The 15,671-nt window shown below is 42.3% G+C and overlaps 1 protein-coding gene across 1 annotated transcript; it reads left to right on the top strand.

Annotated features, from left to right (window-relative positions):
* Positions 1–3,441: 3,441 nt before the first annotated feature.
* LOC306852640 (uncharacterized protein) lies at positions 3,442–14,845 on the top strand. The gene is made up of 2 exons (XM_079389638.1): positions 3,442–3,864; positions 12,993–14,845. Exons 1-2 carry the CDS (start codon positions 3,666–3,668, stop codon positions 14,312–14,314), a joined length of 1,521 nt encoding a protein of 506 aa, XP_079245764.1. The 5' UTR covers positions 3,442–3,665; the 3' UTR covers positions 14,315–14,845.
* The last annotated feature ends 826 nt before the right edge of the window (positions 14,846–15,671 follow it).

Below are 15,671 nucleotides of genomic sequence, written 5' to 3'. Positions count from 1 at the left end.
ATAAAAAAAAAGATGAAAGTATTGTATTATCAATAGCAGGAACAAAAATAATGAAAGTTAGGGAAATTAGGTTTTTGGGTGTGCTATTAGATGAAGGGTTGACTTGGAAACCACATATCTCATACATACAAAAAAAGATATCTAAGAGTATTTTTGTATTGAATAAGGTAAAACATGTGTTAGATTATAAGGCCTTGAGAACCTTGTATTGTGCACTGGTGTTGCCTTATATTAGCTACTGTGTGGAGGTGTGGGGAAACACATACCAAAGCAACACAAAGTCACTCTTTCTATTACAAAAGAGAGTCATACGAATTATATTTAAAACAGATTATAGAGAGCATACAAATGCTTTATTTTTTGGCTCTAAATTGTTAAAATTTAAAGAATTGGTTGAATTACGGACACTTATTGTTATGTTTAAAGCAAAAGATAAAATATTGCCCACAAACCTTCAACACTTGTTTATTCTTATAGAAAATGAAGGGAGAAGAAAGGGACATTTTAAGTATCCAATTGTAAGGACAACAGCAAAACAAATGTGTACTTCAGTGGTGGGAGTGAAAGTTTGGAATTCTCTGCAAAATGAACTAAAGCAATGTAAAAATATATTTCAGTTTAAAAAAGGATTTAAAGAGAAAACAATGGATTTATATGAACACTTATAGAAATTGATGATTATGATGATGATGGTTGTGATTATGGTTTGCTTTTGTTTTGGATGAATACTTATATAAATTGATGATGATGGTTGTTATTATGGTTTGCTTTTGCTTTGGAATCTGTGTCGGGTTGATGTTTTTGGTTTCTAGTTTGTTCATTTGTTATTGTTATGTATTGATGGGGACTTGAAATGTTGAGTTTTTGGATATGACTTTGTTGTTGTTTTTTTTTTTTTGAGGGGGCAGGAAATATAAGATATTCTTCATCCTGCCTCCTTTTCATCATGGTTTTATAAATTATATGTATGAGGATGATGAAGTAAGTTTTGTGGGAAAAAAATATCCATGAATGAAATAAACATAAACATAAAAAAAAAAAAAAAAAATGTTCCTTCTTAGAGAAAAATGGCATCTGAGAGAATTTACAGTCAGGATTTAGACCGTATCATAGTATGCACGACTAAATCTTCAGCTTTAAGATTTAAAAACTACTGTTTATTTAAACTTCAAACTGCTTCCCTCAAACACCTTGAAACTACAAGCTTTTAAAACTACTTCAAACAGGTCAGGCTTATTCTGGCAAACCACAAAGTTTGTTTACAAACTGTACTTGTCTGGACTTGTTTTGTCTTCTCTTAATCTAGAAAAGAAAGACAGCTGAGTTAGCGCTTTTTCAGTTTTTGAAACAATGGAAAAAACTAATCTAAATGTTAAACTTGTAATACAAGTTCATTTGCATTCAACAAAAAGTTATTTGTTGGGGTTATAAAACACATTCTGTGCTGCGATATCTGCTATCAGTCGAAGTCATCATGGCAATGCTGTATATCATTGTCTCTAATATAATACCATGGACTCGCTTTTTCTTCTTTTTTAAAAAAAACATGCAACTGATGCCATCTTGCATATGAGTTATTAATTGTAGTACTAATGACCTTTAATATTAAAGTGATAGATCACCCAAAAGTGAAATTTCAGTCATAATTTGCGCACCCCAGTATCTAAATCTATATTGATTTCCCTTTTCTGTTGAACAAAAAAGAAGATATTTATTGAAGGAAGTTGGTAACCAAACAGTTTTTTTTTTACACTCTGAAAGTCAGTGGCTACCAGGAACATATGAAATACACTCCACACTACGGCTGATCTGGCTACAGAATTGCAAAGTAGTGTTTTGTCACTTCCCTAATATACCCAGATAACAAAGACAAAGAAATATTCAGGTCAGGTGTAAAAACATAAAAGACCTTTTTGGTTTGTTGGTTTCCGTGCTCAAATGGTCACACCTGATGTGGAGCAATGTTTATCAGATTTTGAAAGGAGACCGTCCACAACAGAAGTACAGAATTCACAAGTTTTCAATATTTCTCATAATATAAGTGCCTACTGTAAAATTGAGACCAATTTACCAATCGCACAGAGACATGACATTGACAAGATATAACACTCGTGGCATATGGATATTCTTGCTTTTTGGGGAATAAGAGTGAGGGAGGAGAGGCAGAGAGGGCAGGGGGGAGAAGGTTGAAAATGATCAAGGAGATAAATTTGGTCAGGGTGTTGTTTGTTCTCTTTGGATATCTCTTCTCCAGATTAGTGGCCTACCTCCTTTCAGAAGGTCACCAGGGGGAACTCCACCTTGCCTTTCTTTTAGCCCGATCCAGAGTGGCCCCACGAAAGCAACAGTCAATACCGAAAGTTGCTTGCAAATGAGCTCACTCTGAATTTGGACAAGATCACCTACTGGATTGACTCCATTGTTGTGCTCCACTGGCTCCATTCTGAATCCTGCTGAAACAAGGTTTTTGTAAGCACCCGGGTAGCGGAGATTCAGGAGTTGACCAATCAGGCAGAATGAAGAACCCTGCCGACCTTGACTCGTGGCAAGAACCTGCGAGATCTTATATGCGAGATCCCCAAAAGATGGCTTCAGCGTCCAAAGTGTCTACTGCGACCTTGGAAGGACTGGCCCTCTCACGCTTTCCTGACTTTGAAGATACCACTGAACTTAAACTATAATTGCTTGTGTAATGGATTAATAATAATATAAATCCTATAATGATTATATAAATCATATAAAATAACTCGTAAGTAATTATCATTAAAGCCAGACATTTTTTTTTTTTTTTACTTTTATTTGGAACAGGAGAAACTGGGGGAGGTACTTTTTGCATTAGACGTGTCTAGTTTCAGTTTGAGATCTCTAACCCAGAACATAATCTGCCCCGGAGCAGGTTAGCTGTTAGCAGGATTGATACCTAAAATCCAGGATTGGTGCAAATTTAACTGAAATTTACCTGGCTAGCCAGCTTACCTGGCTCCTGCTGCTTTCTTTCCCTCTCTTAAGGTTGCCAGGTTTTCACAGCAAAACCCAGCCAATTGCTACTCAAAACTAGCCCAATCACTTTTCAGTGGTTCCCCTAGTAAAAATTATTCTTACAAAATGTTATTCCATTTGACAGCATGTAATTATGTATTTTAATTGTCATTTCATCATGATAATATTATGGATTATCAATATATATTTGTGGGCCCCCCTCATTGAGGGCCCCAGTTACTTAACCCCTGTCGGGCGCACTGTGCACAAAATTCAAAACCAGAAACAACAAACTAGTGAAATACTATCTTGAATCATTTAAAGCTGAATTGTTCAATCAGTTATTTAAAACAGAGTGAATATGACGAATTGAGACAGACGCACTAAGTAATTTTCCCCGTATTATTTCGACTCCAGTCCATCGGGTGGCGCTTAAACACAGACGCTTGTTTGCCAAACACCATAAAACCAGAGGAAGAAGAGTTTCAGCATGCTCTGTTTTGTTCTGTTGTCAGGCTGGTTTAATACAAACTGTTAGAAATGTTGTTTCTGTAAATATAAAAATACAGTTTTTGAATCAGGTCAGTAAATATCTGTAATATTCTCATCCTCACAGCCGTGACTAAGTGTTGAATCAAGCAGGAATATCTGGAGGAGGATCATCTGAACTGAGATCTGCTGTGAAGATGGTGTTTGTTAAAGAAGAGAGCGAGGAGAACACCAGTGAACCAGTCACATGGAGAATAAAACACAAGGAACCAGAAACTTGCAGAATAAAACACGAGGAACCAGAAACCTGGAGAATAAAACACGAGGAACCAGAAACCTGGAGAATAAAACATGAGGAACCAGAAACCTGGAGAATAAAACACGAGGAACAAGAAGGTTGGTGTTTATTCTTCATTCATCTTTAATGACTGTTTGTGGTGCCTAGGCTTACAAAGCAATAATCTTCTATCTTCTGATGGTGTTTTGGGGCCCTGGAGAAGTTTTGACATGCCCTGACATTTGTGCTTTTTTCAGTATCTTAAAAACATATTAATGACTAAAGTCTGATTACACTGTAATCGGCACAAACTGGGCTATAATAATACATGAGCAGCATGAATGTAGTGTTACTAGCATACATGTTTGTGTTTTTGAGAAAATAATGTTTATACATGGTTAGTGAAAAACAAAATTTTCTAAAATTAAATAGTCACTGAAAAAAGGCTATAATACACATACAGAACATTTGTTCACAAGACTTTTGAGAAATGGATGTGTTAGACTAGAGTTTTAAAACCCATTAACATCAAGTAATGTCTGACACCAAAACTGTATTAATAGTCTTCTATGAGCCTAGAAGATGACTGAGTAAAGCCAGAGAAGACCAGATGCAGGAGATGACGTGAAGATGAAAAGGAGCAAAGTTTATTGAATAATCTTAGTTGCATATGTTTCAATGCTCAGACTTCATCTGACGAACACAAAAATCCAACAACAACATCCCATAAACCTTGAATTTCCATTAACATCCCCTCTTATCTCTTATTCATTCAGACAAAACAGTCTTGGAGGATTGCATTATTATATTTTGGATTTGACCGTGTTGTTGGACTATTTTTTCCTACTCGCCTATCATTTTTTCAGGTGTGCTAAGTTTGTGTTGATTGAAAACGAATAATTTGAAAAGCAGTGTACCTCATTCATGGAAAGTTTCAGGGACGCATAATGTCCAGTTCCTTACTAGGCTACCTGCTATAGCTCAGCAATCTCCCCACTGGAAGGGTGTCAGGACAAGGACGGCAGATACAACTCGAATCTCTTTCGTTCTCTTTTATTGTGCACACATTACAATAATCTCCCACGTTGATTTGTTTTGTTAGTCAGAATTGTTCGATCAATTAGATCAGCGGTATCAGCTAGATCAGGTTATAAACTGGCAAGTCATCCCCGCCCTGACCATCAACTCAAAACGAAACCGAAACTTAAACGTAATACGCTAGCACACTGAATCCAACTAAGTATATACAGACACACAGAACAGTGATTAGGAATAATAATAAACATTCCTGTAACCTAGCAAGATTACATCATACATAAAATATAACCTAAATTTTGTCTGCTTTTAGAATAAGGCGATAAATCTATACAATTACCCCCCAGAACATTTTAATAACTCCCACTTCTTATTATACATATAACAATATTTACCTACTGGAAAGTTCTACACCTCCCACTTAGTCTACTGATTCTAGAATCCAAGTAGGCTACCATAACTCAACGGTTAAACTTCTAAATAGGAAATCCTCCTTGTGACCATGCAAACATACATGCATAGATATGAACGTTCTGTGTCATAATATGAGAAAGTATTTCTTCGAGGTCCATCACCAACATACATTGTCCTCGATAGCATTTTGACCTCTTCCACCAAAGCACACCACCAGCCTCCAGGAGGAGGTAGTGGTGAGGGTCTTGATCCTTTACCGAAACGCACCATGGTGGGGATACTTTACTATCCTTTACCAACCGAAACACACCATGGTGGGGATCCTTTACTGTTCCTCCACCGGAAGCAGAACCACCAACCTCCTAACATCCCTGTGGAGGATGGTGTAGGGATAGTTCTCCATACTTCGGTTCCTCTTGGGCTGCCCATCGAAAACTGGACAACTTCGACATGCTTTCACCCTCACATCTCGCACTACGCCTTTCACATCAGGACATGCCTCGACGACTCGACCCAGCTTGAACTGGCCTCTCAGTGCGTTCTGGTCAGCTAACCAGACTAGGTCCCCTGCCGCAACGTTTCTAGTAGGCGTGTGCCACTTCTGGCGGATATATAGGCCTGGACCTGCCAGCTGGCTCCATCGCTCCCAGAACTTGTCAACCTCAATCTGGATTGCTCTTAGACGCACGGTTGGGTAAGTTGGGTACTCAAACCCTCGAGAGTCCCCACAGGGTCCTGCGCGGCCGAGTAGAAGAGAGTTGGGAGTAACGACTTCCACGGTTTCATCTTGTACCTGGGCTCTGGCACCGATTGGTCTCTCATTTGACAAGTTAGCAGCTAGATACAGAAGAGTCTGGAACTCCAGTGCTGTCAGGTTTTCTTCTTTGCCAACACTGATTAATGCTCTCTTGAGTACGCGGACTGCTGCCTCAGCCGCCCCATTTCGGTGGGGGGAGTCTGCCGGGTGAAATACCCACATCCAGTCGGTTCCTCCAGCTACCGCCTTCTCCTGGACTTGACCCTTGTCGAGGCTACTTAGAAACTCATAAAGTTCCTGTAATACTGGCCTGGCGCCCACAAAGTTGGTCCCTTGATCCGACCAGAGCTTCTTTGGGTGACCCCTGAGAGCCGTGAAATGTTGGTATGTTTTAAGGAATCCTTCCGTCGATAGATCTTCCACAATGTCAGCATGTATTGCTCTCGAAGCCATACAACTGAACACCACACCCCATATTTTCATCTTTGCTCTACGTCTTATAGCATCTTTAACAACATAGGGGCCAAAAAGGTCCAGTGATGTCCCAGCACTACCCATGCTTTAGATCTCACACGGAGGAGAGTGCCAGTAACACCTTCGTGGTTAGCTTCATGGGCTTCTCGTGTAAGAAGGGTGCTGATCCACGCATTGTAAGGGATCAGAGGCACACCGGTCCCTCCTTGTATAATGGTCTGGACTCTACCATGGCATATTAAGAGCCCTGTTGTCACATCTTTGCTGACAACGAGTCTGTTCAATGTCGTCACAGGAAACTTAACTTCCTTCTGGGCGGCTAGGCACAGGTCTTGGAATGCAGTCTTGCGTTCCTTTACTGTCAATACTGCCTCCCACTTTTCTTGTATAGGGATCTTACCTACACATGACAACCATTTCTTTACAGCTCTGCGAATATAACCGACTACTCCACAAAGTTTAGCTAGAGAGCTGTATCTTGTTGGATCCACCTGGTCTATGAGCGTGGCTCCCCATAGTGTCTCAGATTCCTTGGTCACAGATGAGGTCAATCTCATCCCATTTTCTGAGGACGCTGGAGTCCTGCTAACTCCTCCTGTGACTATGGGATCTTCACCATCAGGACTATCAGGGTTTACCAACTCCTTGGCTTGAGCTCTGGTAAGGACTGCTGAAAAAGCCTTTCTCTGGAGTCTACTCACTATCTCCCTAGCATCAGCTGCTACTTCTGAAGCAGACTTTATGGGCCAATCCTCGACTGGACTAGACAGAAACTTGGGACCTTTCTGCCACACAGAGTTCTTACCCAGCAGTTCGGAAGAGCACCCCCTCGTGACCAGATCAGCGACGTTGACCTCGCCTGGTATCCACCACCAGTCAGTAACGGGACCAGCCTTCTGAATCTCTCCGACTCGGTTCGCAAAGAATGTCTGGAATCCGTAGCTCTCCTTTTGGATGGCTCCCAACACCGTCTGACTGTCGATGAAGTGGAACCACTTCTCTACGTCCAATCGCCCATGCTTCAATACGTATCCCTTCAGCCGAGTAGCAAAAACAGCCCCACATAACTCAGCTTTGACTGCGTCACCTTTCTGGTTGAGTGGGGTTAATTTGGCCTTCGACTCTACCAGCCGACTGACCACACCATCTGACGTCTCCCATCACAAATACAGTACGGCGCCGTAGGACTCACAGCTCCCGTCAGAAAACGTAATTCCCCAGGGTTTATCCCTCCTGTCAGACGGTGTGAGGCTTCTGCGAAACGTGATCTTACTTAGACGAGCGTACTCCTTGAACAGCTCAATCGCCTTTCTCCTGAGCTCGTCAGACAGAGGTTCATCCCAGGTGTCTTTAGTCAGCTTACCAGCTTCTTGGAAGGCTCTTCTAACAAGGATCACTCCTTTCTGTTTCACAGGTGTTACCAAACCGATCGGGTCATACAAACCAGCAATCTGACTCAGTAGAACACGACGTGTCAGTGGGTTTGGTGTCTTTACTTCCACTTCTCCTTCTGTGAGGTCAGCCTCAGTTCTCATCTTCTTCTTTCTTCTGGAGAAGTTGATGGAGACCATCACAAAGAGTTTGTTCTCCTGCACGAGGTAACCAACCCCCAGGGCTTTGTTATCTTCCTCCCTTAGCTGGTTGGGCAACGTCAAAGTCACAGGCTTAGACTCTATCCCGTCCCGACTTCCACTTTGGCCGGACCGGACCCAAGGCTTGAGGTAAAAGCCTCCTGCTTTTAGTATATACTCCACTCCTGCTAGAATCCCACTCAGACTGTGTAGATCATTGTGGGATGTGAGGAGGTCATCGACGTAGGAGTCCTCTTTGATGACTCTTCTTTCCTCTTCCATATCAGAGAACTGGGGCAACATTGCTGTCTCTCGCATGGCAACTTGGGCAATGCACCCAGCCGGTTTGTCCCCCATGTTCACTCTCACGACCGCATAATCCTCAATTTCATCCTCCAGTGAGTCCCTCCACAGGAATCGATGTACATGAACCTCTTGTTCTTCCAACCATATTGAATTATACATTTTGGTGATGTCTCCGATAGCCGCATGTACTCCTTCCCGAAATCTGAGGAGCACCGCCCTGATGGGATTTAGGACATCTGGGCCTTTGAGCAAAATGCTATTCATGCTCACCCCTTTGTACTCCTGGCTGCTATTCCAGACGAGGCGCACTGGCGTAGTCAATGAGTGTGGATTTGGAGCAGTTAGGTGGCTCACCCACCACACAGCACTATCCCAGCTGTCCATCACATCCTTAGTAAGCTTAACAGCCGCTCCCCTCTCTACCATGTCGTGGACTTGCTCCATGTAAGTCTTTTTCCACAGGGAGTCTTTCAGGAGCCGCTTCTCAGCCCTCAGGAATGTTGTCTCCACAGCCTTTCGGTTGTTGGGAAGAGAGGCTAGGTTTTCCGTCCAGGGGTACTTCGCATCCCAATGTGGCTGGTCACTGTGGGCATCTCCCTCTCTGTAGGTTAGACCTGCCTTTATTTTCTCTAGCTCTTTCTCCTCAGCAAGAGTCATCTCCTTTCCCCCTGGTGTGCACTTACCACAGCGACACCCTCCACAGTTAGGGTTACAGGCAGCACCGATGCTATCCCATTTTAGCCACTCAAGGACTTCTTTATTGCATGCTGCTGTCGTTCGAACTTTCACACTGCTTTCTTGCCTTAAATGGCTTCCTGGCTTTCCCACAAAGTATTCCTCAACTTTGACGGCTACTGTCCTCATTGCGCGAACGAAGTGCGTCTTCGACTTCCATGCGATCACCTTCACTTCTTCAAAGAGGTTTGGATGCGCACCACTCACGATCTTGCCCAGAGGACCATCCCACAACACCAACGACCCTTTGCAACCTTTACGGTGCTAAACGGCCTTCTCGAGTACTGATCAATAAATCGATTTTCCGTGGACGGGCCAGTTCACCCGGCTTAGCTTCCGGGAAAAACTGCTCTAATCGCTTTGAGCTCACCACATGATCCACTTTGGCAATGTCGGTCATCCCATAGCAGATCATCTCATGGAGCTTCAGAGTTCCTCGTGATGTCCACACTTTGATTTTCACGAGATACCTTTTTGTCTCAACTTTCACTTTCATCGAGCCAACCCCATGCACGACAAGAATGATTGGCTCACCTGTCAGTCCGAGTCTTTCTGCAGCTTGGTGTGTAATGTAATTCGTGTCAGAAGCAAGATCGACCAAAGCTCCAAGGCTGTCTCCTCTCTTTGACGTGACAGATACAAGCATCATAAGGACCGGATGTTCTTTCAAACCACTCTGTTCTATCAGACCCTTGTCAGAATACACTGTTGACGAAGCCTTGTTAGTACAGGCTTTACGGACAACCTCCAATTGGTGAGGAGTCAGTCCCAACTCAGCGAACATAGTCTCTTGCTCCTCTGTCGGACCACAAGATTCCCTCTTTTCCTCTGCTTTGTTTTCCCTCCTAGTAGCGTCCTTCCTCGTTGATGCCTTAGGGCAGAGGAAATAGCGGTGATCCGCTGGTTTGTCGCCTTTATTACACTCTTCCCTATGACAGAGGAACCTTGAAGTGCAAATGGTATCGATTTCATGTACATCCAGGCACTTTGAACATACTTTTGCCTTTTTCACCTGAGCTTTCTTCTCTGACAGACTGGCCTTCCTGAAAGTTTTACAGCGAAACAGTTTACCTCCATGTTCTTCATCCCCACACATAGCACATGGTATCTGCTTGGAATCTCTTTTGACTTCCCTTGATGTAGTCTTAGTGAACGACTTCTTCCCTCTCCACCTGTCACCTGGTTTCTCTCGGTAGCTTGGTCTCTCAGGAGCATTAGCAGGTGATGGCTTGCTGGGCAGCAACTGCTCCAACCTCACGAGTAACAATTTTTGTTCTTCCAGGAACATCAAAAGTCTGTTGAAACGGTTTCCTGGGTGGACATTGTTAACAGGGTTTCCCACGCACATGAGCCACTCTCTTTTCATAACATCCGGGAGTTTACTCTCCAAAGACCGAATCACCAGTAGATTCTGTACAGCATCCGCGCACCCCAGGTCTGTGAGGTCCATCACAGCTCTCTCCACTGCAAGAATCAACTCTAACGTTTCTCGTGGCTGGTGGTTCTTTACAGCAGGCCGTGATTGAAGTTCCAACACTATCTCCTCTGCCGTTTGTGCTTTGTCACCATAACGGTTTTCTAATTCCCTGAAGATATCGTCTACATCTCTGCAACGCAACAGTCTGAGTACACTTTTCACAGACTCATTTATACTATCCAGCAAGTAAAGTTTCTTGCATTCCCTCGACCCCGTAGGTTCTGCTTGCGCCTGGATACTTTCCCATTCAGCTTTCCAGCGCCAATAATCTCTCCTGTCCCCAGAGAATTTAGGCAAATTTATGGGTGTGAGCCTTATTTGTGGTCTAATCCACTGAGAGCTATTATCTCCACCGGCGTATGAACCAGAGCTGCTATATGGTATACTATTACCTTGTCCCATGCTGAGATCGACGGGTAGCTCAGTATGAACACTCGGCAGTTGTGGTGTGCTGCCAAGGGTTGGAGGTAGAGCGAAACTGACACCAAGTCCACCATCAGACTGTCTGGACTGCAGGGTGGGCTGTAAAGTCTGTTGGGGTCTACAGTTGGTAGCTGACTCATATCTACTCTGAGGTCGACCAGTGACTGTAGCACCTTGAGCAGCATAAATCGGGATGTTTCCTTTACCTGTAGCCATGAATGAAGAAGAGCTCGTGACATAAACACTCCCCTGCCCATTAATGGACGGATTGACAACAGCAGACTGGTCGTTAACAGGTAGAGAATCAACAGTAAGGGTTGCTGGTTGGGTTAAGGTGATGTTATCTTCAGCTGTAAGGCTGTCGATAGCCGTTGTGATATGCTCACCGACCGCGACATCGCCTCCATCGTCTTCATCCTTTACCTCCTCACCTCCTCACCATCACCTCCATCGTCTTTTAGTTCTGTACTATGCCTCTTCATGACCTCATTTTCACGTCGGTATGTCCATCCATCCATCAGTTGCTCCCTATCCTCTCTCAATGATAAAAAGAGCATCCACCCGTCTCTTCCATGAGGCCGATAGTCTCTCCAAGTGTACACAGCCTCCCTGAGTTCACGGAGTTTCCTATCTAATTTACCACTTTCAACTCCTTGCTGTGCCCATGGCACTACTTTCTTTTCCCCGAGCACCTCAGCCCGAGCAAACGCAGACTTGAACTGTTTTACAAGATCGTCTATGTCCGGCGCTGCAAACTTGGACCACAGTAACTCCATGCTCTTACTCTCAGCTTCAAAGAACCTTTGCTCACAGGCTTCCCTTCTCGCTAGGGCGTCCTGCAATTCACTGTTGTCATCAGTAGGATCTATCTGGCTCTGTGCGTCTATATATTCATTACTGACATCGAGGAGTTTGTTATAATCATGCTTCAATCTCGCTAACTCTTCTGACAACTCAACTTCACGTAAACGGTCAGCACTTACATCAAGACGGTTTATTCGTGTAGTAAAGTTTCGTTGTACATTAGAGCGCCTCCGTTTTAAACTCTCTAGATCTGGATTATCATCCGCCATTTTTCTTTTTTCTTCCAGCGAACAGAACCGCTATAATTGCTTTTTAGTAAAAGAATCGTTCAAACGAATCGACTCATCCGTAAACAACACAGACGTCTTTTCCAGATGTTACTGATGGTAACGGCGTTATTCACAAAGTCAATTTATTAGCCCCGCAGCTCCTAATCTGTTCACTCAATCTTACTCACAGTTGCGGACGTTCTTCCGCTCTTTAACGGCTCATCCGTTGTTATGGCGTCATTGCCGGCCACTTCTATCCCCAGAATCCGAGTCTCCGATCCCGGCGCTGGTCATCAACGATAGCACTCTCCTGCTCAGGGCTCGTGTCCTCTCTAGCACGGCTCCTACTGCAGTTTATAACTGTCCAGTTCCTTACTAGGCTACCTGCTATAGCTCAGCAATCTCCCCACTGAAAGGGTGTCAGGACAAGGACGGCAGATACAACTCGAATCTCTTTCATTCTCTTTTATTGTGCACACATTACAATAATCTCCCACGTTGATTTGTTTTGTTAGTCAGAATTGTTCGATCAATTAGATCAGCGGTATCAGCTAGATCAGGTTATAAACTGGCAAGTCATCCCCGCCCTGACCATCAACTCAAAACGAAACCGAAACCTAAACACGCTAGCACACTGAATCCAACTAAGTATATACAGACACACAGAACAGTGATTAGGAATAATAATAAACATTCCTGTAACCTAGCAAGATTACATCATACATAAAATATAACCTAAATTTTGTCTGCTTTTAGAATAAGGCGATAAATCTATACAATTACCCCCCAGAACATTTTAATAACTCCCACTTCTTATTATACATATAACAATATTTACCTACTGGAAAGTTCTACACATAATTTATAAAATCACATCAAAATGATCAAAAGTTTGTAGTACAATTGTCTACTTTCTGCTGTTATATCAGGGTTAATTTTTTAAAGAGTTAATGAAGATTTACTGATTTTACTTTTGTTTCAGAGTTGATTGAAGATAATGAGGAGAAAGAAGAATTGAGTGAAACTGAGGTGAAAAATCATGTCAAAAGTGGAGAACAACCCACACAGAACGATGTAAATAAAAGAAGAGCCAAGAAATATTTCACCTGCACTCAGTGTGGAAAGAGTTTCACATACAAACGCACTCTTGATGTTCACATGAGAGTTCATACTGGAGAGAAACTGTTCACTTGTGATCAGTGCAGGAAGAGTTTCACACAATCAGCAAACCTTATGAAACACATGAACATTCATACTGGAGAGAAGCCTTACTCATGTGCTCAGTGTGGGAAGAGTTTCACACAATCAGCAAACCTTATGAAACACATGAACATTCATACTGGAGAGAAAATGTTCACTTGTGATCAGTGCGGGAAGAATTTCACACAATCAGCAAACCTTATGAAACACATGAACATTCATACTGGAGAGAAGCCTTACTCATGTGCTCAGTGTGGGAAGAGTTTCACACAATCATCAAACCTTATGAAACACATGAACATTCATACTGGAGAGAAACTGTTCACTTGTGATCAGTGCGGGAAGAATTTCACACAATCAGCAAACCTCAAGGCACATATGAGAGTTCATACTGGAGAGAAACCGTACACGTGTGATCAGTGCGGGAAGAGTTTCCTACAAAATGGAACCCTTACGGCACATATGAGAGTTCATACTGGAGAGAAACCGCACACTTGTGATCAGTGCGGGAAGAGTTTCACAAAATCAGCTAATCTTAAGGATCACATGAACATCCACACTGGAGGGAAGCAGCACACATGTGATCAATGTGGCAAAACATTTTTGTGGGCTTCAAACCTGAAGAATCACCTGAGAGTTCATACAAAGGAGAAACCTCATTCTTTTTATTTGTGTGGAAAGAGCTTTTCATGTCTACAAAATTTGGAAATACATCAGAAAATGCATACTGGTGTGAGAGAGTACTTGTGCTTTGAGTGTGAAAAGACTTTTACTTCAGTAAGCAGTTTAAAACAGCACCAGAGGATTCACACTGGAGAGAAACCTTATAAGTGTTCACACTGTGACAAGAGGTTCAGTCAGTCAGCAAGTCGGAAAACACATGAGAGGATTCACACTGGAGAGAAACCTCATAAGTGTTCACACTGTGACAAGAGATTTATTCAGTCATCACATCTGAAAATACATGAGAGGATTCACACTGGAGAGAAACCGTACAAGTGCTCACACTGTGACAAGAGATTCAGACGGTCAGAACCCCTGAAAATACATGAGAGGATTCACACTAGAGTAAAATGTGACCCTGGACCACAAAACCAGTCATAAAGGAAGGTTTTTGCAAGATCGCCACGGCGACGGCTTGGGAGGTGTTAACAAGCTGTTCTGGCTCAGGGCCAACTATCACCGTCCCGTGGACCTCCCAGACACTACCGGCCTGAGTTGGAGAGAGGGGATCTACCGGTGTCTAGGAAGCGTCTGGGCCCGAGCCAGCTCGCCGTCGTCATTCTTTTTTTTTTTTTTTTAATTGAGATGTATCCATCATCTTAAAGCTGAATAAATAAGCTTTCCTTTAATATATGGAAAATTGATATCGTTACGATAGGATAATATTTGGGCAAGATACAGCTATTTGAAAATCTGGAATCTGTGGGTAAAAAAAAATAAATTGAGAAAGTCACCTTTAAAGTTTTCCAAATGAAGTTCTTAGCAATGCATATTACTAATCAAAAATTAATTTGTGATATATTTACATGCACAATTTATGGTTCATTTGGACTGAATTCATTTCGATTGATGAATCTGATTGTAGTGTTTACGTGAATGTTAAATAAAGTGATGGAGTTGATGTACACATTTATGTCACAAGCTTCAAATCTGATTTTTTTTTATTTTTAGTTTTTGACATTCGCACACTGCACAAATAACAGTGTAAATAAAGCTCATCCTAGACTTGCTATCACAGCAACAGGTCCGTAACCTAAAACTGCTCAGGAGAAGCTTAAACAGGAATAGATCAGATCTTTTTAAGCAGAATTGATATGAAAAATCTTAAACTTAATATCAAGTAACATTAATAAATGCTATATAAGTATTCACTGACAGGAATGAGGAGGGCCAAATGGAGATATACGAGAGGAGGGGAAATCAAGAGACATGACTGACACCAAGACAGTAGAATTGACTGTAAGACGACAACTTCTGTAGACAAAGCTTAACTGCTTTAGTTTAGACATCCATGATTTATTATTGGGATAGACCTTAAACTTTTTGGTAGTAATAACCATGCTCTCACAAAATATACACACTATATGGAGGTTCAAGGAGACAAAAAATTTTGAACAGGATTATTGGTGTAAACATGTATTATTTCCTGTAGGCGGGACTCTCCCGAGAGCTGAACAAAACTTGTTCATTCAGTAAAGCCTCCCAGAGATATTCAGTATGATCTTTTAAGTGTGTCAGCCTCATTCTGTCTGATTTTGATGCATGAAACAAAATAGTTTCCTTCAGTTCTTGAATGTTCTCACAGTAGTTTGGGTTTGGTGGAGCCATCGGTGGGCTTCCCTCGCAGAGCTGAGGAATATACTTTACATCTTTCTGAACATCAAAGCTAATGACTTCATTGAACCATTCTGCATTATAGTCTTCCTCTTGAGCAGCGAGTTTTGTCATCTCATCCAGT

Source organism: Barbus barbus, assembly GCF_936440315.1.
Source record: "Barbus barbus genome assembly, chromosome: 3".
Classification (NCBI taxonomy): domain Eukaryota; kingdom Metazoa; phylum Chordata; class Actinopteri; order Cypriniformes; family Cyprinidae; genus Barbus; species Barbus barbus.
The sequence above is the reverse complement of the archived record's forward strand: the minus strand, read 5'-3'. Positions and strand labels throughout refer to the sequence as shown.

Coding starts and splice junctions, on each gene's coding strand:
- LOC306852640 (XM_079389638.1), top strand. CDS start 3,666: ATGGTGTTTGTTAAAGAAGAGAGCGAGGAGAACACCAGTGAACCAGTC. Junction 3,865..12,992: donor AAAACACGAGGAACAAGAAG/GTTGGTGTTTAT, acceptor CTTTTGTTTCAG/AGTTGATTGAAGATAATGAG.